This window comes from Larus michahellis, chromosome 1 (genome assembly GCF_964199755.1).
Source record: "Larus michahellis chromosome 1, bLarMic1.1, whole genome shotgun sequence".
Classification (NCBI taxonomy): domain Eukaryota; kingdom Metazoa; phylum Chordata; class Aves; order Charadriiformes; family Laridae; genus Larus; species Larus michahellis.
The window spans coordinates 56,237,047-56,262,645 of record NC_133896.1 but is presented as its reverse complement, the minus strand read 5'-3'; the positions used below and the strand labels follow the sequence as shown (position 1 = coordinate 56,262,645).

At 46.2% G+C, this 25,599-nt stretch overlaps 1 protein-coding gene and 1 long non-coding RNA gene across 5 annotated transcripts in view; both read left to right on the top strand.

Annotated features, from left to right (window-relative positions):
- LOC141740216 (uncharacterized) overlaps positions 1-5,804 on the top strand; it is a 53,877-nt gene extending 48,073 nt beyond the window's left edge. The window contains exons 2-3 of the long non-coding RNA XR_012585917.1: positions 3,473-3,633; positions 4,841-5,804. This is a non-coding gene — a long non-coding RNA (uncharacterized LOC141740216). The remainder of the gene's footprint in view (positions 1-3,472; positions 3,634-4,840) is intronic.
- The window catches only part of CACNA1I (calcium voltage-gated channel subunit alpha1 I), a 187,236-nt gene that overhangs the window by 62,675 nt on the left and 98,962 nt on the right, over positions 1-25,599 (top strand). For 3 of the 4 annotated variants that reach the window (XM_074578472.1, XM_074578492.1, XM_074578481.1), the window contains one exon: positions 24,824-24,935. In XM_074578472.1, coding sequence (XP_074434573.1) covers positions 24,824-24,935 — 112 coding nt within the window. Of the gene's footprint in view, positions 1-471; positions 3,532-24,823; positions 24,936-25,599 lie in introns of those variants that run through there. The other variant, XM_074578501.1, reaches the window with a different exon arrangement.

Here is a 25,599-nt window from a genome sequence, read left to right as displayed (position 1 = left end):
TACACTTTTTCCATGATAAGGAAAGGAGTAGCAAATTAATTAGGAATTGGGAGCACTGTTCAGATTGGCTGGCAATCTGTAAAGAAAAGATGGTCAAGTGCCATGATTGAAAAGGAGCTTGGATCTCAGAGAAGGCTTGGCATTTGGCACTCGGGCTAACTGAGCTAGATGAAACATTGAAGAAAAAAAAAAAAATTGGCTGGCAAGGAAATCTACTTATCCTGCAACTGGCTTGTGTCACTGCAGCATCCCAGTGCAATACAATCTTGTAGCTGCGTTTTCCCTGGACACTGAGCTAAGCAAACATTCCTCTGCCTGTTTATATCACAGAAGAAACTGATGTGAAGAGAATAAGGATGTTGGGCACTTCTAGTGCCGGGCTAAGTCTGAATTGTTGGTCTGGCCTTTCTCTGATAATGACTGGTGTGGAAGGTGACAGCTGTCTGAAAGGTGTCTCTACCTTCTGGGGTATTAACTAGCATGAATCACAGCAGCTGTACTGATACAAATGATTATTTTTATAAATTGAAAATGGGATGTTAAGCAGGGTTTGCTTGGCCTGATCTGTGAAGGTCTGACTCAAAATGATGAGAGCAAACTGATCCTCGAAGGAGGGGGGAAAAAAAAAACAAAACACAAATGAGCGTCAGAAAAGTTAATGCTGATGCCCGCTTCATCTGCTGCAACTCACAGCCGCCCTCACATGGTGCCTTACTTGGTCCGTGCTCCAGCTCAGAGACCTGTTGCTTGTCTGCCTATGGCCCCCGCATGCTTAGGCACTTAAAAAAATCAAGCAGTAAATGTGATTGCCTTGATTATAAATATCATCCAGCTCAGATGAAAGAGGAATGACTGAGCTGGGGCTGGTACATAACTGCTGGTGATTAACCACAGCAGGGAGCACCTCACAAGGTGTCCAGACCTTGCTGCAGGCAGGTGTGGCTTAATCCCATGTGTATGGGTTAGACATTTGTGTAAGTGCTGGGGCTTTGAGTCTGCAGTGATGATAACTCTGGTTTTATTTTCCGATGGATTGCTTGGTCCTGTATTGAATGATGTGAGGATCCTGGTCTTACTACCTTCCTGTAGCAGTGAGTTCTGCTGTCTAATCATACATTTCTACTCCACCCTGGTGAAACTTCACCTGGAGTACTGTGTCCACCTATGGGGTCCCCAAGATAAGAAGGACGTGAACATGTTGGAGTGAGTCCAGAGGAGGGCTACGAAGATGATCAGGGGGCTGGAGCACCTCTCCTGTGAAGGCAGGCTGAGAGAGTTGGGGTTGTTCAGCCTGGAGAAAAGTCTCTGGGGAGACCTTATAGCGGCCTTCCAGTACCTAAAGGGGGCCTACAGGGGAGGAACGCTTTGTCAGGGAGTGTAGCAATAGCACCAGAGGTAATGGTTTTAAACTGAAAGATAGGAGATTTAGATTAGGTATTAGGAAGAAATTCTTTACTGTGAGGGTGGTGAGACACTGGAACAGCTTTCCCAGAGAAGCCAGGGATGTCCCATCCCTGGAGGTGTTCAAGGCCAGGCTGGATGGGGCTTTGAGTAACCTGGTCCAGTGGGAGGTGTCCCTGCCCATGGCAGGGGGGCTGGAACTAGATGATCTTTAAGATCCCTTCCAACTCTAACCATTCTATGATACTGAAATGGGGTGCAGCAGGGAAGCAGTATTTCCCATCTGCCAGGTTTGGATTTGCTGTCTTCTGATGCCCCTGTGTATCCTCTTCACCCTGTGCTGGGAACACAGAAGTTCCCCAGTTGCTGTTCTTGTTATTTGATCCATTTCTATAATTTTTTCTTTTCAGAAGAACTTCTGACCAAAATGGTTAGCTGGATTTGCCTTCTCTAGCACCCTGCAATTATGAGCCACTGTGCTGTTAGGTCCAGAATGAGCTGCCAAAAATGTGCTCTTGCACATCAGAGGTCATGAAATATTTCTGTGTGCTCTACAGCAGATGTAGGAAATATGCAATAGCAGATCAAAAATCTCAAACTGTAATATACAGTGATTACAGTCCTGGGAGGAATCAAGGGTATTGCTAATGTAACTGGCATTTGTAGTGTGGAAGAAGATTTCCTTGGTAAAAGGCACCAGAAACCAGCCCAAAGTTTTCCCTCTCCTTGCAGAGGACAGTGTTCCCAGGTTGCCCGTCACTTCTGTCACCTTTCTCTGAACCTCCTCAGGTTCTGCAAAATCCATCACAACCTGAGGTGACGAGTCCTGCCTAGTATCTGTGGCTTTCCTCCTCCCAGCCCTTTTTCAGCTGGATACCTTGCCTGATGGCAGTGTGCTTGGCTGAGGAGCGCTGAGCTGGGTTTGGGGACCCCAGCTCCCTTGCACAGGCTGTTGCTGCTTGAAATCCTGCAAGGTGACCTGGTGCAGCTTTAATGCAGGTTTTCTAAGATGATTACTTTGTTTTTATTGACACGGTGTCACTTATCATTGTGTCAGCCATCTGCCTCACTTGGTTAAGTCTCACTCCAGTACCCAAGGGTCCTCTCTGGTCTTGAGAGGCTGTTTTGACCTACCCAAAATGACCTGTATTCTCAGCAGATTCTGTGACCCCACCAAGAGCTCCCTTCCCACATCATTTATATATTATTCAAACCATCTGTACAGCACTTGCTTCCTTTACTCTGAACTAATGTCCTTCTGAATGACTCTCGTTGTGCTCTAAACACTTTCCTAAAATCTAGTGTCACTCGTATATCTCTTCATTTGCTCCCTCCTCCTATGACACCGTACTTAATTACGTTGTGAACCCTATTACTTAAGGGCTTGGATATTGTCACTTCTTGAATTAGTTCCTGCGTGTTACTGAAAATGAAGTCAGGAATAGCTGCTTTTGCTTGTGGGTGCTGGAATTATCTGTTCTAAAAAAGCAATTGCTTAAAGCACTGAGGAGCTGTTGTGCTCTTTGTGCCAGCTCACAGGTGAATTCCCTCATCTTTATTTTCTTTAAATTGTGCCACTGTTTCTTTCAAAACTGCGCACCCGGTTGTCTCTATCTACAGCCTTAATGATAAATGTGCAGCATGGGATTATAAATTTATTACAACTCCTGGGCTTGTGAATTCATGCAGAGTTGATGGTATGATCTGTATTTAGAGGTTTCCCCCTTAAGAGTTTTAAGGTTTCTGAGTTAACTCTGCGGAGGTATTTAAAAGACTGCATTACTCCTCCAACCCTTTGGCTTGCAAACACTTTTCTATATAACTTGCAGCCAGGTATTATAATATCCCATTTGCTTTTTAGCGTTCCACCAAGTTTCTGTCATTCATAGTGTATTAGTCATCATCCATTGCCAGGATTTCTAGTTCACCTTAAAATCAGCCCATTTTGAGATGTTTAAAGCTAGGCTTGAAGGGGGGCGGGGGGGGGAGGGGGAGTAAAAGAAAAGGAAGAAAAAAAAAAAAAGAGGCAGTGGTAGAAATGCTAATGTCGAACCTTCCTCCCTTATTTAAGAGTCTGTGCAAGATGTGACTTGGATCGGTCTTTCCTGCTCCCGTCTCCTCTGAAACTGCGTGAGTTGCCGAGGGAATATGATTTCTGGGCTAGGATTTGCCAACTAACTGCTTTATGCTTTTATCTGCTGTAATGAAAGCAAGCAAGTTGGAGCCAAGCAGGTGAGAAAAGGACCTTCAGTAATTCCCCCTTACTCCACCCTGCTGCGTAAAGCTGCTCGGTTTAAGGGGCGGAGGGCTATGGGGCTCTGCTCTGTGTCCCTGCTGGCACGGTACGCTGTGCTGGGAGCAGGGCTGCCAGCTCCAGCGTGTGGAAAATGAAGGTGCAGTCTCCTGCCCCGCAACCCCTCGGGTCCCTTCAGGCTGGCCCTTCCCTGAAGGAGGATGGTAGGGACTGCAAAGGGGCCAAGTCGAGGGAGGAAAACAGGATTAGGCATCCTGGGGAATGGGATAGCTTCCTCCTGGAGGGGCCAGACACTATAGGCTGTGAGATTATGCCAGTCCTTCGCTGTAGGGCTCTGCAGGGAAGAGGCTGATGGGATCTCCCACAGATTAATCTGGTTAAACCGTTCTTCACGGGGCAGATAATCTCTGTGTCAGCATTCCCAAGTTCAGACCCACTGACGAAAGCTCCTCTGCAGCCAGCTGGGAGCTGGATAAATAGGGCAAATACTGCCTAACATAATGGCTTCCAGCACTCTGTACAAACCTCTGAAAACCAAAAAAGAGGAGGTCAGTGGAGAAAAAGTTGGGTGTTTGTCTATGCATGCATAGTGTCTCAGGTGCGAACCGGGAACAGCATGTGAGTTCCTGCTGGTGCTTCTGGAGAACTTCGCCCTGGAACTGGTTTCAGTGGGAAATTGCTGATTCGGTGAAATCAGCATAAATTAATTGTCACCCCTCCACCCCCTGGAAATGATGTGAATGTTTTAATCAGCTCAGCATGTTTCCTTTTGGCTTTGTATGATAATGTAAAAGTCAACATGGTAATGGGCGATAGTCAAAACCCTTAGGTCAAAACAGCGTACTTCAAACAAGTTAAAGAAAAATGTATTTTTTGAATATATTGTTTCGGGCCACTGCAAATTAAGAAGATGCAGGCTTATGGCACATGGCACGACATTTGACTTCCAACAACCTATTAGGAATCCATGGCCGTAACGTCCAAACAAACACTCAATAAGGTTCAGTTTGTTTCTCTTTTTCTAACAGAGTTTAGTTTCGATAACGGCTGCGGGGCTGACAGCTCTGAAGAACGAGCCTTAATGCATTTCTGCGACTCACATCTTTAAAGCTTGATGTGTCCTGGCAACTCCTCCTCCGTTTCTGAAGCTATCTTTTTCTCTTTATTTTTTTTTTTTCTTTCAAGGCTTGTAACATTTCATAGGTAGACAAGAACTACATCCATCAAAGCACAAGTTTACTGCAAGGTGGATGGCGAGGTTCTGCAATGCAGCCCATGTGGTTGCCCACACGTTGCCAGGTCGAAGCCCACCCCTCCTGCAGGCTCAGATGGTTTATAGTGTGCTCAGGATGCCTGTGACAGCCCGTCCAGACTGCACAAACGAGAAGAGGCAGTGCGTGGCTGGGAGTGCAGAGCCTGGGCTGACACAGGAACTTGTTGTGACCACTGGGGCTTGCAGGAGAGGTAAAGATGAAGTCTAGTAAGGAGAGTAGCTTTCAGACCCATGTTCAACCCACCTGTCCAAGACACTTGCTAAGCTTGGCTGATTTTTGGATAGAAGTCTGCTTGCAAGCTCATGTTGCCAGAACACGGACAACCCTGCAGGAAACAAGGAGTGAATGGCGAAGGCAGGGCTTCCTGCTCGTTGTCCTGCCACCCCTGCAGGAATGGAGAAGGCAGGGGGGTGATCACCTGCAGGGAGAAGCCTGAGTATATCCAAGTCCTTCTTGCTCTTTTGTTGGCTGCTGTTTCTCAGAGAATGGGTGAGCAAGCGTGGGACCAGGCAGGGCAGTGGGCTGCTGTCTTCCCCCTCCATCACGGCATGGAGGAAGGGGTGAGAAACAGGACCAAACATGTTAAGGGTCCTCCTTGGGCAGAAGCAAGTAAATATCTCACCAGAGATCTGGGCAGCGTGAGCTTGTTCCCACAGAGCAAGTGCGTGTACAACCCCTACTCCCGCATCCTCCCCGATGCTGGTGCAATGTGGGGCAGTTGTGGGGTGGAAGCAGAGCTCGAGCTCCCTTCCAGGGCTGGAGCGCTGCGGGGAGAGGAACAAGTAATGGAAATTGAAATGCAAATTCTTCTTCAGAGTGGAGAAAAGGCCCCCATAAATCAGGAGTGACAGGAACACAAAGACACCATCAGGATGCATTTGCACAATCAAGGGATGTTTCATATATCAGAGAGAACCAAGGCACAGCCTCCGCTCCTGAAATAAACCAAATCCATTTTTTTCTCATCAGTGAAGCAGTCTCTGAAATTCCCTGTTTGAAGAGCAACAGAAAACAGAGAGGAGATTTGAGTTAAATCTTACTCAGACATGGCATGTTTTCTAATCCAGACAGGAAAACATTTGTTTTAAAGGGTCAGTGCAAAACAAACAGTTCCTCCCTCCCTACACATCCAGCAACACGATAGGGATCTGTGGTTTTGTTTTTTTTTAATCTAGATTTGATAATCTTCAAATAAATGGTACTGCTGCTGAGAACCTTCATAAATGACCCTTCACAGTATAATTGTGTAGTCTAGAAACAGAGTAACCTCATGGCAAAGCAAGAGAGCAGAAATGTTTGAACAGAGATCCTGTCCACAGGACACCAGCGCAAGGAGCCTGAGAGCCTAGAGAGCTTTTTCCTAGGCTTGAACCTATAACCAAAACTACACTTTTCACCAGCTTGTGGTGGGTAGGTAGGGCTGGGCAAGCTGGAGGTGTTGCTATAGAAAGAAGTGGAAGTTTTCATCTGAAATCAGAAGTGGCAGAGCTGAGTGGTTGAATTTGGGCTTGCAAGCCCTGCCCTGGATTTTAGTGTCTCTCTTCGTCATGCTGTCACAAGTACCAAATCCCTCCAGCTTTTTCTGTGGTAACTGATAAACCCCCTGTGTCTTGCTATCTTCCGTGTTAGAGTTGAGAAAGGTCTTTCAGGCCTACCAGCTGGCTTCCCTATGAGACAGTGTGTGCTGGGTGTTTCTCTACTTCCATTTATACGTTACGAAGGAGCCCAGCTCCCATGGATGTGCGATCTTTATCCCAGACCTGCTACGAGGCAGTTTTTTTGTGCGGTTTTCAGTGTGTGTCTCAAAACCAGGTCGAGGATGTCCAACGCTATCTCTGCCTTGCAGAAAATGCGATTATGGGCAAGTGGTCTAATAAATCAGCCATAACAAATCTGAGCTCCGCTTTTGACTGCAGCTGTGTGGTCTTGTCCCACGTGTAGTGTTGGGTTACAGTGGCAAGACTGAATGAAGCAGTTGCTGCCTTCTGTTCTCTGCCCTATCCCTCCATTGGAGGTTCTCCCCCAGCAAGAAGCGCTGAGCAGGATGCATCGGCCCCTGTGCCGCACAACTGTGCGTTGAGATAGGTAGACAGGTGGAGAGCTCTGCTGACTGATGGAGTTATGGGCTGTTCCTGCCCAGGTACAAAAGTACGACCCTTTTGGAAAGCCTGAAAAAAGTGGTAAGCACTGGAGTTGTCCCGGTTTATATTTCCTCAAGCTGAGCCACCATCCTCTGCTCTTCCAGCTGTAGAACGGGGATTGGGCAGACGGGCTTCATTGACATGATTTGGAATGGATTAAAACTTACAATTGGGTTATGCAGGTTCTGTGTTAATAAAACCTTTCCATCATACCACCACATGCTCTAAAGCACATTACAAAGCGGCTGCATTATGAAGGGCTTGGGGAATTCAGATTTGTTTTCCTGCAGCTGTTTTTCTGTCCCTGCCAGGGTCAGGTGCGTAATTTGCCATCAGCCTCACTCTATTGGGGCTGGAGAGAACCATCTCTGTTTCTAAAAGATGACCTATGATAACTTCTCCAATGCTAAACTGCTTTTCTGACTTCACTGTTTTGAGCCATTGCATAAGTAGAAGGGAAGCAGAAGTACTGCTAGAAAGTGAGAGGCTCCTTCCTATGAAAGGGTGATTCCTCTTGGGTTGCATACAAAACTAGCAGTTTCCCTGGGAATGACATCCATTTCATGGGTTCCTGCTCTTCTCTGCCCTAATTGCTTTCTCCCAGTCTTATGGTGTGTCTCACCAGCCTGTCTGAGGGGACAGAGCTCTGGGATGAGAAACAAGAAGCAAAAACACTGACCCAGAGTGGTCACAGTGTCTGGATGAAAAGGGAGTCATTTAGTTCCGCCCTTCCCCTAAACAAGCAGACAAACACATACACGCGTGTTCACGGTTTATGTATTATGTGTCACTGCTTATGTATTATGCCACAAATTAAATATGGATCCCCAGATTTATGTGCTGTTGAGATTCGAGGCGTGGTGGCCAAGATTTGATGGCGTCTGGAAAGGGGGGTTGGAAATGGTTGTCTAGCCATCCCACCTCAAATTATCAGGGTCTTCTCTGCGTTTGGACGAGTTCACTGTCACTGTGCTGTGGGCTGAAAGGTGGTTGCTTTACTTGGGACCTTGTCTGTGCAGCCTGTGGGGGTTTGCTGAATTCGGTGGGTTTGTTTTGGATCTCTCTGGTGGTAGTTATAGGGAAGACGCTAAAGGATCCCAGCAGTTCCTTCTGCAGAGCACCAGGTTTCAATGCAATGAGGATAGGGAATAATGATCTCTCTTATTGCTCTGCTTCTTTTAAATTGGGGTTAATTGGAAAAAGTAGAGGAATTCTCAAACATGTGAAGAAAAGGCATTCTCAAGAGAAAGATTAAGTTTCCAAATAGGTATGACTGGCTTAAAATAGAGGACTTTGACCATTTAAAAATAACACGCACATCAAATGTGTCATCAAAAAACCTGGGCGTGCTAGGTGAAGAAATAAAGCACTAGACAAACCGTCAAAACACCTGAACATATGTGCCTTCCCAAGGAAAGACCTATATCACCTGCTGATTGTCCTGTGGATGTGGCCTATCTTCTTGTATATGTTACACATGCATAGGCATGCTTCCTTCGAAAAGCTGTCATGCAGCAGCCTCTAACAGGGCCAACATAAGTCTATCGTTTCTTTTTCATACACCTTCAAACGAAACCCTGTAAGGCAGCATCCAGGAAGCTGGAAGGAGGAGTGTGAGAGAGAAGTGTGACCGCCAATGGGGGAGGAAAGGATCAGGCCTGTGTATGTGTGTAGGCTTCGGGGAAATGGTCTTAAAGCGTGGAGAGATAGACAGGACCAGCAAAGAGCATCGTACGTGACAGTGCAGCACAGCATGATGATTGTCACTTGGAAATTTATGGCTCTGTGAGGCTGAAAAGTATATTTGAAGGGCTGCTAGAACTAATTACCCTGGAGAAATGAAGCTGGACTTAAACAAAAAAAAAATTAGAATAGGGGTCACCATTCACAAAATATTGGTGCAAAGTTATGATTTTCTTCCATGCTCTCCTCCCCAGTCTTAATGGCAGGTGGGTGGGAAGGGTGCAGAGCGAGGGAGGGCGGGAGGGGGAAAAATTGCTTTATCAGCCCGGCGCAGCATGCAGGGGTTCGAGCGTGGGGCTGACTCCAGACCTGGCACAGAGCGGCTGCCCTGGCCCCTGGCCACCGCCTGGCAAGGGTCCCTCACCCCATGGGGCTGCAGGACTTTGGCCACCTGGCTGTTGGCTGGTGATTTGTCATCTTCCCTGATGGCGGAGGGGCTGGGAGCAGAGCTGGATTTAGGGACAGGCTGTTCTTTCCGGGAAAGTGATGGGAGCTCTTTTGCACTCATTTTTCTGAGATTTATTGCAGATCCTCAGTGGCTGGCTCCTCCAGGCATGCCAAGTCTGTCTTTACTACCCTGACCTAAGCTCTGGTTTTTCTTTTCCTTCCGCTTGCTGTTGTAAATAACGTGAAAGCTCTTTAAATGCAGTGAAGCTAAGTGGGTGCTCAAAGCATGCCTAAGAGGAGGCTGTGCTTTACACGCTGTGGAGCTGTAGACACATCCTGCTTCAGCCTCCTGCTGTAGGAACAGGTATGGCAACTTCTCTTCTAGAAAACCAATGGTGAAGAGGGGTTTTCTCCTCTTCTAAAGAGGTGCTATGGCAGGACTGTCCCTTCTTTTCTTCAGTGATAAATGGTGACTGCAGCTACCTGAGGGAAAATATTTTGGTCCCTTACCCTGACTCAGGCCAAAATAGACACCCTTCCTGCACAGCACAATGTCCCACGGGAAGGGACGTGTGAAGCAATGCGCATCCTGGCAGCAAAATTGGGTGGATGACTGAGGCATGGGTCACAGCAATGACTTTTCACCCCTCAGGTCTCTTTGCCTCCTGTCTCTCCAGGAAAACTCTTCTTTTCTGCGTTTTTCTCATGTTCCTTTTCAAGTGCTGTCATTGCTGAGTTGCCACAGGTAAGCTGAAGTGGGACAGGCTAAGGGCTGTGCTCTACTTCTGCTTGGAGAAGCACATGTATGTGGTCAGCAGAGCATTAGAGATGTGACTAGAGGAAGGAACTCTTTCCTTGTAACTCCCAACTTTCCTCTCTGGAGTTCCCATCGAGCTCAGTGGCACTGTGATGATGAGGACGCACTTGGTACTGTCAGTTTGCATCTGCGATGCTTTCCCAGCCAGGTGGCTTTCTGGGTTTGAGAGATGTCAGCTTGTGCAGGAGCACAGATAGCTTCTGGTTTGGGTTTGATAGTTGCTACATTGGCTGTATAAACTGAGTGGATGTGATGTGCAAACAGGTTATGGGGAGAGGAGATGATTCTGTTGTCTGCCATTCAGACAGCTGAATGTGTGATGGCCATGAGATGTGTAAGCTAATTTGCCTACTGGATACAAGAGTGCCAAATCCCACAAAGTATGTGAGTACATTAGAGACAGCTCTGAAGGAGCCTGTGGTCGTGGTGCATTTTTGTATTGGTGATAAAAGAATCTGTAGGAAAGAAGTCTTGAAATACAAGGGTAGATTATTAGCAAGAAAGCCTAAAGCTAAAGCTTCTGTGGTAGTCTCTTCTAGGACGCTGCTGGCTCCATGTCTGTTTGTATCTGGCCAGGAAGAATCATTCTTACATGAAAGAAAAGGTTGTGTAGAGAAGATGTGAGCTGTGTTAAGTTACTGCTAAATCTATTCGGAAAGGGATACACTGCACGTAAGGGGTAGGAGAATAAATTTGCAGAAGGTGATGGATCTGCCAACTGCAAGTATCTTGAGTCTAGTAGTAGCCAGTATGTTATCTTGGAGAACAGCATATGAAGCTATTGCTCCTGATGGGCCCTTGGAAGGGCAGCACTGGGCATGAAGCAGCTGTCCTAATCCATGAAGAATGAATTTATCACACATATCTGGACACTGGTGCCCACCATTGCCAATGTCCCATCTTGCTGAGCTGGGCAGGTTATTGATAACTTGGTGTCTCTCTTTGGCTTGCTGATCTACTACTGGTCTAGGGGGTTTCAGAGGTGAAATGTCTGTGTCACGATACAGCCTTCCCTGTGGTGGACCTTTGCAGGCTGCTGTGACCCCACCTGAGCCCTGTCCTCTGGGGTCAGGGAAGATGGATGGGTTTTGTACTCCGCTCACCAACACTTTGTACTAGCCATGTCCTAGCTAAACAATCATCTTCAGTCCATCTTTATGGTAAAGTCACTTCATTGCTGTGAGCAAAAGGGAAGTAGGCTGCTGGAAATGAGGTAGTTAAGTGGGCAGTATTTAAACAGCATATGTACTGTGGAGGCGGGGGAGGAACCTGAAGGTAGCTGACTAGTGGAGAAAGCAATGAAACCTGCACTGGGACAATGGAAATGCAAGTGATCCTTTGGTGCTCAGTAATTAACATGATGGAAGATGGACAGCTTTGAGACAGCGAAGAGTAATCTAATAAAGGAGCAGCTCCTGCAGAGTCACACAGAATTGGGGATGGTTGTTAAAAATTAAAACAGAACGAAACCAATAGGATCATAAGATAGATTCTGAAAAGAGAAAGGGCAACATTTGGCATGGCTGGAAAAGATGGGGCAATGAGGTAGGCCGTAACTGATATGTCCAAAATGAAACAAGATTAATGCGCATCCGTAGTTTCTGACTGGAAACTGTATAGTGAAAAATAAGTTAGGCTGTAAATAAGAGGAAGAGGCATATATTTCCAGAGGCTGTCAAAAACTCCAGAATAAATAGAGTGTGAAGTTGAATCTATATGAAAGCAAATAGGTCACAGGAATATGAATGCGGTAATAGCAATGTACTACTAGTCCTAAATCTGAAGAGAGGTGATGAATACAACAGGCAGAAAGACATCAAAGAGGTAGCCGAACTATGCTGTACTGATGATGGAGACTTTAGCTGGCCTGTGCTATTAGCAACTTGCTGTGTAGGAACTACCTTCTTTGGAGCTGGTTGTTCTGCAGTCAAATGTGTTGATAATTTGCACTTTACATAGCACGCTTTTATCGAAGGAGCCTGGAGCGCCCTTGGAAGATAGCAAATTCTTTGACAGGTTGGAAAAAAGACAGACACGTGGGTATTAGACTGCACTTAGCGTTACGCTATCATAACTATCAACAGAATTTTATCTTGAGATCCCAATGAAGGTATCAGTGAAAGATGGAGGTAGGGAGCATAGGTCTCCCGGCTCCGGCTTGTCTGTGCGCTGTGTACCTGAGCAGCCAGAGAGCTCTCGGAATGGGTGCAGGGAGCCCTACATTTACGGTAACCCATATGCAGTACACGACTTGCCTCTATAAAGTGGAACTTGGAGACATTTTTCCATTGTTCTCAGGAAAGATTTATGGGAGAACCATTCTCCCTGTGGGCACTGTCCTCATCAAATGCAGTTGCAGCTGAGGTGGAGAACGATCTCAGGTCAAAGAGACGCTGCAGAACAAATTGGGAGACTCTTGATCAGTTCCCAGCTGTGCCCCATGTGTTCTATCTGCCCTTGGGTAAATCCACTCATCTCTCTGTGCTCTGGCTTCTTGTGTGCAAAGCAGAGATCGTAATGCATCGTTAGCCTGTCCTGTTCGGTTAGATTAAAAACTCTTTGGGAGCAGGCAGCATGTTTTACCGCATGTTTATGTAACATTTTGCATAATTTGAATTTGATCTCGGCTAGTGTCATCTAGGACACGTGGAGATACCTCATAAATAATACTAATAATATTTTAATATTGATAATGCTTAGCACATTCACAGCATTTAACCCCCCCTAAAACAGCACTCAATACTGTCAGCATCGAGGGATTGAGCATGAGTCATGTTGGCTCCTTTCCCTGGCACGGTGCAATCTGTCAGCTAGCCAGAAAGCTGAGGGGCTTAGTGAATATGTACTGGGTGTCAGGAACACCTGAATTTTAATGCAGTCCCAGGCAGTGACTTACCGTGTGATCTCTGGGTAATATTTTTCCTAAAGGGGGACTCTGATCTTTGGCCATCCGACTTGAGGTGACGGGAGCCAGATGCTCGGAGGCTTGGAGCTTCACAATTCTTGTTGGCTGTCTTAGAAATGACAAGGATTACACAGTCCTGAAAACTAGGCGCTAAGAAGCTCGTGCATTGGAGAACCCAAATCAGCAGCCACCTTGGAAAAACCTGCTCCTCTCCTGCTTGCTTTCTTATCGGTAAAAAAAGGGAATTACTTGTGTACCCTAGAGGTAGTTGTGGAAATTAGTGATGTGGAAATATGTAGTGTTTTGAAGGAAGCACAAGATGGTTTGAATAATCTCGTTTTTACTGAGTGCTCTTTGTTGCAGGATGTAAGAGGAGGGAAGGAAGAGAAAGAGAGCAGATGTACCAGGAGAGCACTGGCACTTCTGCGCATCCGCCACAGGGTCCCTTTCTTCTCCTCAGATGAGAAGCTTAAATAATAAGCGTGTCTCCCGCCCCTCGCAGGTACCTCTGTCACGCGTACCTGTCAGGAGTTTCCTTTTCAGGAGGCCACCCATAGCCCATTTGTGTCCTCGATGAGATTCCAGCAGCTGCTGCAAGCCTGCGTGCTGGCTGGAGCTCCTAGCCTGCAGTTATCTGCTGAGACAGATTGGCTCAGTCATTTGCAATCAGCCCTTCCTTCAGGCATGTGTCCTGCAGGCCATCGGTGCCAGTTCTTCCAGCATACCCTCAGGGAAACAGGGCAAAAGGGCCTGGGAAGCAGCCAGCTACAAGCCTTCAAAAAAATTAAAAACAGTGAGGGGAAAAATGTGCATTCAAGGTAAGGGGTGGCGGCATCTTGAAACTCTGAAAATAATGAGTTTTATTTAATTACAGCCAATAATGAAACAAACAACAGGAGCTCATACCCAGCTCATTTTGTTATAGCCCTGCATTTTGCTTAGACTGTATGCAATTTCTTCTGAGTGACCTTACCGAGCACTCCCTACACTTCTGAATTAATCTTTATTTACTTTGCTGCAAAGCTTCGTCACTGCATGACTTTCTTTTCTGTACTGAAACACTCGTCAGCAAAGCCTGCTAAGCTAAGCACCAAGCACATGATTTAGTGATGTTGTATCCACCGAAAGCACCGCCTAGCTGGGGGACGGGAGGAAGGCAAAGCGGCTTTATCCCATCTTTCCGCCTCTCTAATTCAGAACTGCTGCTGGAGTCCGAGTACCGTCTAAGATCAGTTAGCCTTGGAAACTGGCTGTCTGGAGGAGCAAGGGTGCTCACTTCCACATCCGTCACTAAGTGATGTGCTGGAGTACAGGATACTGCCCTGGCATCTGCAGGGAGCAGAGCCCCTGCACAGAAGGACAGTGCTCCTTTTAAGCTGTGAGAAGGTCCGTAATCCATCCTTTGTGCTTTCATTGTCATCTCCGCATTCCTGCAAGGCGAGATGGCCTTTTATCAAAGTTGCCCTGAACTCCTTTCAGACATACGAGTCGTGCATCCCTGTGAGCTCAGATTGGACTCGTGTGACCTTTGCCAGAGATGGGTGGGAAGTTGCAAAGAGTGGAAAAAGCCATCTGTAACATCTGAAAACTAAGATGGATTACAAAGACAACAGTGATGAACAGAGAGACCAGTGTAAGAAAAAAGGAGGAGGAACAGGAAGACAGTGAGTATCTGGTGGGTTTTAGATCTTCAGTGCTGGTGAGGTTTCTTCTACCTGTTTTCCTCTCCAGGGAGACGGCTGTTTATTTAAAGGCAGATGTTTTCACAATCTCTTTGTATTTGCTGCATAGTAGTAGGGGAGAAAAAACAACCCTCAAAAGCAACACCCAGAACCCACGTCTGTCTGTCCTCCACATGTCTGTGCTGTAGTTCTAGGGAAGTGTCCCCCAGCCCTCCAAGCCTGAGCAGTGACAGGTGGCTGCATAGCCGCACCCATTTCAGGAGGTTCATTGAAATATCTGCTTTGCGCCCCACAGATCATTTCCCAAGGCTCACTGAGCCTAAAACCCCCAATAAGAGGACAAACCACACACCTATAAAGCACCGGAAAGGAAGATGAGAAGACATTCCTTTACTGGGAAGGTGAAAGTTGTGCTGGAGATGGAAGGAGTCAACTACACCTGCCTTTGCTTTAGACCCTGCTTGGCAATTTGCAGCCAACTTTCCCCCTTCACGTGCACCTTCCTTTTGCCTGTTTGCTTTTGTGACCTACCAGAGAGCTTATCTGGTAGGCTTGAGGGGCAGAATGTGGTCTCGCCAAAATCAATGGGAGGCAGAAATCTGTGTGCTGTAAAAGGTCCCACAAAATGTTCTTGTGCATCCTTAGGGCCTATATGTTTTCCAAAACCTGGCCCTTTGTTCATGGTTCCTGAAGAAACATTTATTCCCCCCACTTCATGCTGTTTTATTCCAAACATTTAATCATTACTTCCATTAATTAGGGTAGAAGGAGGGTTCTGGAGAGCAAAAGAGAGAGACCAAGGCATAATAAAAAGACAAACCAGAAAACATTAGGTGCAAGAGGGAGGCAGGAAAAAGCAATGCCTTCCATATATATATATTCTTTTTTATTTTATTTTTTTTTTACTTCTCTTGCTTTCCCTCCTCTCACAAATTCATCATCACTACTTCTTTCCTTCTCCCCTTCTTGAAGTTTAGTCACACACACACCCCCCGGCTACTGTAGTGCTATATTTATCTGGTAGATATGTCTAGTGCATCCACCCAAGAAAAGGACCCCATTCAAACCTATCATGACATGAAGGCCAAAGAAGGAAGTGTGTACTGCCAAACATGGCAAGACTGTTACATCAGTTTGAAAGGTACTGGGGAAAATTTAGATGACTTTGTCTCTGGAAGGCAGGGCAAAGAAGCACAGAAGCAAAAAGGGAGGAGTGGGACAGGTTTTGATTTTTCCTGCAAAGCACTGTTTTTACACTTTGGAAGGAAATTTCCACTAAGTAAGCTTGACAACGTCCAGATTAAATCAGATTAAAACCCAGCAAGAAAAACCTACTGTGGATCATGCTCTGGTTTGAGAATGGCGACTCCACCAGCCTCTCTGACTGGTCTTCTTGCTTCCTGGGTCATCTTGTGTGATGGGAGCCCTGTATCAGAGCATTCAACTGCTAGGTTCAAATTCAGATTTTGTTACTCTGGAGCACATCACCAATCCAAATCACTCCTGGGCTGCAAATGCCTTCCTGCCTCGGCCTGCCAAGGTTTAGGTCCTCTCTAGAGCACAAGTACAACTGAGTGCAAAAACAAAGACTAACTCTTCTAAGATCCTTACTTTGCCATGATGTCAGTAGGAAATTGCCTTCATAAAGTGAAACCTCAATAAGCAGCAAGAGCTTTACAGTTTGGATCCCAGTTTTGTCGTTCAGGGGATTTCCTCTGGTGGTCCTTCCCTGATGTCTGTTACCCCTACAGCTGCAGCAGGAAACAGCTGCTGAACCTGCCACTTTGACTGGGAGATTTTAGAGCAAAATTTTCAACTGTCTTATAGCATAATAACATTCCAAGCTGCAGTCCTATCGCCTCATGCTGTGACCTTGTTGAAGCTCCTAATGTGAAGCCAGGTCAGGTTTTGGATGGCGATCTCCAAGGCAGAGCCAGAATGCTGCGGGAGGCACCATTTGGGAGTCAGCAGGAGGTGCGATTCCTCAAGTCAGTCCTGAACTGATCCCACAGCATGGTGGAGTATTGCTTTGCTGGCAAGTAAGACATGCAGCCACAGTCCCAGCCATCTGAGGATATTAAAAAGCTCTTTCTCCAGGAACAGTCATTACCTCTAATACCCTGCTCAAGTTTAAATTTGGATAATTACTTCTGACCTAAAAAAAGATTCTCTGTGTTGTTTTTTTCTAGATACTATATTTTTTTCACGCTTCCTATAGTAAACAGCTTGGTAGGAATGTTATACACTGTTAAACAGATGCTCTGTTGCACCCTGAAAGCTAGATGCAATTTGGTGGTGGGTCATTATCAGTAGAGAAGCTCTGGGGCCCAGCTGCTACAGGCAGGAGGTAATCATTAACAGTAGGGCTGTGTAGCAGCATTGATGAAGATGCATGGCATTTGTGAGATATTTGAATAATTAGCAGTGGGATCTGCACACCTTTTCTGGAGAAAACACCAGGTTGCCTTAGGAGACCAATGTATATCCATCCAGGTGGCGTGACGGCCAGCCAGAATTCTGGGCATAACTTGCTCTGGCGTCAGGACTGACAGGCTCTCCCACGGTCACTGTTGTGAAAAGCATCATAAAAGAAGCCTTGCTTTCTCTCTGCAGCCTCCCATTTGATTAGAGGCCCGCTGCGGCTTGTGGAGGCCCTACATTAGGTCAGAGCACTCTTGTTGGCTTCCTGTTTCTGGAATATCTGAAGACTTGTCTCATTGCGTTAATACCTCTGTCTATTTGCTCTTCAGATTCCTTCTCAGCCTCTTAATCTCCATTGTACGTTTTTCCTGCCAGAGGTTAAGTTTCTTTCTACTAGTTTTGGTGCTGCTGGACTTGAGAGTTTAATGGACACGCTTAGCAGGCCTGAATAAATCATTATGGAAGGAGTTTTAAGAAATGAGATATTTGCTTTGTTTTGTTTCTGTAATGAAGGAAAAAAACCCAAACAAACAACAAACACACACACACCCAAAAACCCCAACTTTCCAAATACAGTCTTCAATTTTCGCCTAACTCTGCAGGGGGATATGATATGGTGCATGAGATACAATTGACTTAGTTCTCATTAGTCTCTAAGCTACATCAGGATTTGAGCCATGCAGCCAAGAGCCTGTGTGGCCTGGTACAAGACCTGTTTTCTGAGCAGTCCTGGGAAGTGAGACCAATCAGAAAGGCTGACCTATGGGTGCTTTCTGTTGGTATTTTATCTGCTTTAATATGAATACAACTGAGTGTTTTTCTTTTCTAATAAATATGTTCTTGATGGAATGCCCTTTCAAAAGGGCTGAAACCTGGAAGTATTGCCAAGCATTTAAAATCTCTCTACTGCCTCCCTCTTCTGTAGTTTGTTGTCCTGCCTCCCAGTAGCACCAACACAAGTCATGTAAGTCTTCCCTAGTGCCTCTGAAATCAAGGTAACAGTCCTGCCATGTTTGGCAGTACTGCATTCCTTTCCTTGGCATCAATATTGTGAAAGTCTTGAAGACCTTAGTGGTGCATGCATCACCTGTCTAAAGTTCAGGTGCTCCTTTTTTGCAGAAAGAGTGTGTAAATGATGACGTGATGAAAGCAAATACGTACGAGAGCTTATATGACATGGGAAGACCTAGAGCATGTCGACCTTGAGGGCTTGTAAAAAGGCTTTATAACTTGTCCTCTATGGCTTGGCCACTAGAAAATCCCAGTATTGCAATGCTGGGTATTGGTATTTAATTTCTAGTTGACTTGGAACTCAAAAAAAGAGTTCTAAGGTTAAAAAAACACCTTTTTCTGTAATGTTGAAACATTTCTTTGCACTAGAAGAGACAGAGAAGAAATGTTTCAGCCTTTCCAAAACAGGATTTTTAAAGCTTTTTGTTCTGAGAAATGTTTTGATTGTTTTGATCTATTTGAACACAAATACATTCTGAGATGTATTTTCCTTTGAGTGAACATCAGGCGTTACTTTCAACTTCTAGTGGGTTAGCTTAGCAGATTGAGGCTGGAGGAATAACCCTGTTGCTTCTGTCAGCTTGTTTTGTAGAAAAAGACCATGAAACTCCTATGCATCAGCATAGGAGAAGGGGAAAAAAAAAAAAGTGGTGAAAAGAAAAAAGTGGGGGGGGGAAAAATGAGACTCACCTGTGAGGGCATTTGCAAAAGCCAACAGCAGTGAGGGAGAGAAAATAAGCACTTCTTTCCTTGGAGCTGCTTGTTTCTCTGACCTTAGCAACACAAATCACTCCTTCCATTATAAATGAAATATTAACTGTCCTACTGCAGTTACAGCATCCTACCGGCTTCTTGCAGGAGGGTCACAAAGCAGGGGAGGAAAGTAAGGAAGGAATACAGCACTGTCCTTAGCTTGTTTCAAAAGGAGAGAAAGAAAATGTAATCACTGCAAACTGGAATCACAGGGTGCAGCCATTTAGCTGGTGGGAAGCATGGTGGGATGAGAGGGAGGTGGAGAGGAGCCCAAAGGGGAGGCAGAGAGAAGTGATCATGCAAATGTGATGTCTCAGCTGCAGGGTGCCCACAGCTGTGTCTGCCTGGCACTGGCTCAGAGGTGGGAGGCCACAAGGAATCGTGTGTGGGGGTGACTGGTGTTTGGGTTTCATTGCATGGGGCTCCATGATTCCAGTTCCACCACTGAACTGCTCTACCACAGCAGGCTCTTTTCTCTGTTTTGGGGCAGGAACAGGTGCTGCCATGACCAGCCACCCAACAGGGTTGGCTTTTTCCCCTTGCTCTAAGTACTTTGTAGCCAAGGCATTTCTATTGCAGGTTAAACAGGTCTGCGATATTCAGGACCTGAATTGGTAGAAGACTTACTCTAGGAGTGGTTTGGAGATATCAACAGGAAAGACTGAGGGATTCTCAAACTTGTAACGCTTATATGTTTTTGGTGCTATTAGGGGCCCCAGTCACTGGGGTGTGCCCGGTGTACTCTTACGCTTCAGCTGATGATGAAGGAGGAAGAGAAGAGAGCACCCCAAAGTATTGTTTTGTTTGGTTCTCTTGTATTTTTGTCACTGACAAAAAGCAGAGACGTAGGCCACTCCCAAGAATATTAAGTGGTACCCAGTTTTCCAGGTGCTATATACAGCTCCAGTACAGCATACTTTGCCTCTGCTATTTGTCATTCAGGAATTGAGCCCAAAAGCTTTGCCTATATCAAAATGCCCATTTCTACCATCATCTCGCATTATGCATAGTCACGTTATCAAGCACTACTACAACATGTCCAGCTCTCAGGAACACCCACACATCTCCTTAACTGTCCTGTAACTTGTGGCTTTCAACACTGACTCCATCCCAAATGGTTTGAAGTGGATGATGGTTCTCTCCTGGTGTGTGTCAGTGGTGCGTGTGCCCTTTGAGTCTCTCCCTATCCCTGAATTGCCCTGTCCATTGGAAGACATGATGGACGGTCAACGGATATGTGGTGGCAGCAGCTGGATTGGCCCTGCTTTGGGGTGTGGAGGGACAAGGAAGTGACACATCAGCAAAGCAAAGTGTTGCTGCCACAGGCAGGCACCAGCTATAGAACCAGTACAAGGAAATGTGTTTTAGGCAAAATATAATTAACCTAGATATGGATCTCGATGCTACAAGACATTGCTAAAGCCAAGAACTTAACAGTACTTATACAAGGAGGAGACAGTTATGTGGATAATGAGAGTAACCCATGGTTAAAGGAGTCAGGAAACTTTTCTCCTTTGCTTTTCTTCCTTTTTCAAATAAATGCCATGACCCCTTTATCCTTGAGGACTTGAATCATCTGCAAACTATCACTGTTAGGGAAAAACCTGCCTTTAAGGGCAAGCTATTACATAGTGGATTGCTATGGGTTTTCTGGTACCTTTCTCTGAAGCATCTTGTGGTGGCCAAAAGAGAGGAGCTGACCCTGGTCAGAAATGCCTGTCTGCCCTTTTAGCTTCCAAAACCTGTCGGAGGTCCCAGACCTTGCTGGGAAAATTGTTGGGAGTGGGGCCGTGGGAATGGGAGAGCAGCAGTGAGGAAGGGATGAGGCAGGGGAGGAGAGCAAAAGTGCTGGTTTGTTTGTAATTAGGATATTTGAACTTGGAAAGAAGTTAATTAGTAATGAAACTTCTGACTGAATGATGCAGATTGTGAAGACTGGCTTTGTCAGCAGCTGAAATTAATTACAGGCTCAGGCTCAGGGAAAAGGAGGGGGTGAAGGATGCTGGGAGGGGGAGGCATCACCGAAAGAAAGATGATAAACCTGGCTGCAGGCTGTTGCCGTGGTGACGGGAGGCAGTCGCTGTGGTTGACAGTGGTGACACATTGAAGGCAGCAGGTACTTCTAATTACCCCCTCCACCGACCCAAGCAGGGAGCAACCCCTCCTGTCTCAGGGCAGGAGATGCTCTGGTTCTCTCCTCGCACTTTCTTCCTCTCTGCTGCAGGTTGGATGTGCCTTTTCAGGGTCCCTGCCTGCTCTGAAAGGAAAACCATGGGGCGGCAGAAGGAAAGCTTTTCCTAATGCCACTTTAATCGCCCAGGAGCGGCCAGCAATTCAGCAGCGTCCTCGGGAAGCCTGGACAACGCTGGCAAACTTTCAGAGAGCTGGTATCCAAAAAGCAGGGGAGGAGAAATTGAGTGCAGCCGGCCACAGCTTTTTGAGCAAGAAAACGAGGGCCTTGTGCATCTGTCCCAAATCGCAACATTTTTGGGAGCGCCTGCTGCAGCTGGCTAAGTTTTGTGCTTTGGGGTCTGACCAGCTTCCTAAAGGCACCCTGCCACAGTTTGCGTGGTCTGGGGGGGCCCACTGCGAGGGGAGTGAGAGGAGCAAAGGGAGCACAGGAGCATCCTACACCACCCACAAGTTGCCGCTGCTGAAGCCTGTGCACAAAAGTATAGAAATATATGAAATAAACCCCTGGCTTTGAGTCCCTTTCCCCAAATTCCCTGAGTTTGGCTGTAGTTGGAGAGTACTCTGGGTCTCTTGTGTTGTGTTTTGTGGATGTTTGCTGAAGAAAAAAACCTGTCTTTTAAAACAATTTCTGCTTTTCATTTTCATAGAATCATTGAATAGGCTTGGGTTGGAGGGATCTAGTCCAACCCCACCTGCAACAGGCAGGGACATCTTCAATTGGATCAGGTTTTCCACATCCCCGACCAACCTGACCTCTAATGTTTCCAGGAATGGGGCATCTTCCACCTCTCTGAGCAACCTGTTCCAGTCTTTCACCACCTTCATTGTAAAAAATTTCTTCCTTATATCTAGTCTAACTCTACCCTCTTTTAGCTTAAAACCATTACCCCTTGTCCTATCACAACAGGCTCTCTAAGTACTGAAAGGCCGCAATAAGGTCTCCCCAGAGCCTTCTCTTCTCCAGGCTGAACAACCCCAACCGTCTCAGCCTGTTGTCTCAGGAGAGGTGTTCCATCCATCTGATCATTTTTGTCACCCTCTGGACCCACTCCAAGAGGTCCATGCCTTTCCTGTGCTGAGGACTCCAGAGTTGGATGCAGTACTCCAGGCTGTGTCTCACCAGGGTAGAGGGGCAGAAGCACCTCCCTTGACCTGCTGGCTGTGCTGCTTTTGATGCATCCCAGGGTACAGTTGGCTTTCTGGGCTGTGAGCACACATTGCCAGCTCATGTCCGGCTTCTCATCCACCACTACCCCCAAGTCTTTCTCGGCAGGGCTGCTCTCAATCCCTTCATCCCCCAGCTTGTATTGATACCAGGGGTTGCCCCGACCCCAGTCCAGGACCATGCACTTGGCCTTGTTGAACCTCGTGAGTTTTTTTATGTATTAATTTCATACAGGGCTGTTTTAAGCACTGGCTCTTTCTGTACCTCTCCTGACTGCCTTATGTCCAGGGAGAGAAACTTTTGCAGCCATTGGCTTAGCCCACACCAAAACTCTTTCGGCCCCTCAAAGAGTGTCCTTAGTGATCCCTCTGTCAGGGCTTCGTTGTCACTGCCTTTCCAGTAGCTGTCAAAGCACCTGCTGCAAAATGGAGAGGCAGAGAGTGCTGGGACTGCTCAGCCTTGAGAAGAGAAGGCCCAGGAGAATCTTATCTGTGTGTATAAGTACCTGATGGGGGGAGTAAAAGAGACAGATAGACTCTGCACAGTGGTGTCCAGTGACAGGACAAGAAGCAATGGGCACGGCCCGAAACATGAGATATCCCCTTTGAACATAACAAAACACTTTTTCACTGTGTGGAAAGACAAACACTGGAGTGGGTAACCCAGAGAGGTTCCTGTGCCTCCAACCTTGGAGATATTCAACACCCAGCTGGATGCAACCCTGAGCAATCTGCTGTAGCTGATGCTACTTTGAGCAGGGGGGGTGGACAAGATGACCTTTAGAGGCCCCTGTCAACCTCAACCATTCTGTGATTCTGTAATTCTGTGAAAGGTGATGCTGAACAGATTTTGAAAAGTCTGGAAGAGAATTGTGGTCTTACCTGAAAAGCCTGTGGGAGCTAATGGAAACCTCTCCAGTTGCTTTCCCGGGCTTTGGATCAGGTTGTTAAAGAAACATTTAAAAGAGAGAAAGGTGGGAAGTTGAAGTTGTGTTGTGTATCCCTCTGAGGGCAAACATTTTATTCATGCCCTTTTGGTGTATTCCTCTCACAAAAGGCTTCCAGTTTTGAAGCCTACGTCGAGGGTGGGCTCCTTGTGCATTACTTTGCACAGCATTTGGGATTAACTTAGTGAGGGGTAGCGATAACGAGTTCTTGAAATCACCTCATAGCATGATTGGCACAACAGAGCCCTGCTCTTGTCTGATTTTGTAACTGAAGGTAGCTCACTGAAAACCAGGTGGGGGAGAAGAGGATTAATAATCTTCTAGATCAGATTGTGCAGGTTAGTCATGAATCAATGTCAGAGAACAAGCATGGAAGAATTGCTCAGAACAAACCATAGATGTTGAGTGTCTTTCAGAAGTGACCAGAGATACGGGCCACCGTTTTGGATTCAGTTCTGCAAGGAATGAAAATGGGTGCACTTCGCGGGTTGTATTTTACATAGATAATTTCTTGGCGCTCTTAAATAAATAAATAAATAATACTTTGTCTGAAAATGGAAACTGAGCAGATATGTTTGTGAGGTGTGTTAAAATACCTAAGAAGGATTGTTCTGCCAGAGGTTGGAAGTCCAGTCTTACTAGATCTACATCACTGCTTTGCAACGCGAATACTGGAAAGATATCACAGATACGTGCCTGCTTTTAGAGCTAAAATACTGTAAATGAGTTCTTGGATAAGTGTGTATCAGGTCTTTGGGAGGAGAGGGATGGTGAAAAGGAGGCAGGTAGAGGGTGTGGCGAGCACAGAGAAGGTCACACAGATACACCGGTTTTCCTCTCTTCTGTAATATACAAATGAAGGAGCACTTGATGAAATTAAAAGGCAACAAATTAAAAATAAATAGGAGGAAACAATTTTTAATGTAAAGTATAATTAGCCAATGTAGCTCACGGCTGCCAACTATTATTGAAGCAGATATTTTAGTAAGATTATCAACAAAGGATTCAAATGAATAAGCAAAGCATCTGCAGGGACACCAGTGTAGCTGAGAAAACAATTATAAGGGCTATCAATCCTCATGCTTTAGGGCATAAACAGATCACCAGCTGGGGTCAGGGACACAATTTCCCCCCATGGTTACTGAATAACTTAATTAGGCATATTGTGGAGTTCTATCCAGGGTGGGTCACTGCTGGAAGCAGGAAAACAGATTAGATGGACCATTGACCTGTTCCAATATGGCAACTCTTTATCTCCTCAGAAGGGAGGGGGGACACTTTTAGCCTCGTGTTGTATCCCCTTCCCAGAAGGGTAGTAATCACTAGTGTCACATAGAGATCTGTCTGTCCATTTCAATTTAGATCCCTAGATCATAGAGATGTCTGCTACATCTGAGTATAGGCCACCATGAAAAGTCTCTTCCATGTACTTGGAAGATTCAGTAAACCAACGGGGGAAGGGACTCAGCAAACCAACAAAGAGGAGCGAGCGTGTGGCTCACTATGGCAAAGATTTGACTTAGGCCTTTGTGCTACTTCTAGTTTCCTCTTTTCAAAAGAGTTTTGGCTTAATCAAGGAGCAACTGAGGGGGAAAAGCATAAGAAGGTAATAAATCAGCCTATCAGCAGTCATTACTTCCCTTAATCTTCCTGTTTTGTCACCCCAAGCCTAGAGCAAGCTTATCTCAGCCATGATGCTTTTACAGAAGTTTTCCTTGACTCTTTTCCACCTGGTTTGAGTGTGTCAGCATGATGGTGATTCTGCTAAACTGCGTTACCCTGGGGATGTACCAGCCGTGTGAGGATATGGACTGCCTCTCTGACAGGTGTAAAATCTTGCAGGTAAACAGACTTCCTTCTTGTTGTGATGGTGTCTCAGTCCGAGTCCTTCAGTGTGTGGGCAGCACCTTCCCAGACAGGTTGGCAAGAATGTCCCTGGCACTAAACTGTCCTGTTGTAAAACGGCAAGAGCTTGCTTTGAGGAGGGGAATGGGATGAGAGAGAGATAATGAATGAAGTCTACTTGTGACCATGCGATACAGAACAGTTGCTACCCTTTCTCATCGTGTGCATAAGCCGGTGTTTTCTGACAGAGACACCTACAAGCTCAGAGGTAAGCCAGGGAGAAATAACTAAGGTTATAGCACCCGGGCAGGAGAGAATAGCAGCCCCGAATGTATTTGCTACTCTGCTGAGGAGCAAGGGTACTCCTGAGTCCTCAGGTACTGTGGCAATCAGGATGCCTAAAGGGAGAAGAAACCAGAGGCATGCCAAGAAGGGCCATGGGTACACCCAGCTTAGGTATGCACTAGCTGTGCTTGCTGCTGCCCCAAAGAGAAGGCGACAGCAAAGGTTGTCATCTGTAGCGTTGCTGAGGCTGCAACGTTCAGATATCTGAAGCCTCCATCTGTGATTGGTGTGTGCTGCCCAAGCTGTGAATGAAGATGCACTATGGCCTCAGCTGAGCCATTTGCAATAGGGTGATGAGGAATCCATCCTGGGAGAC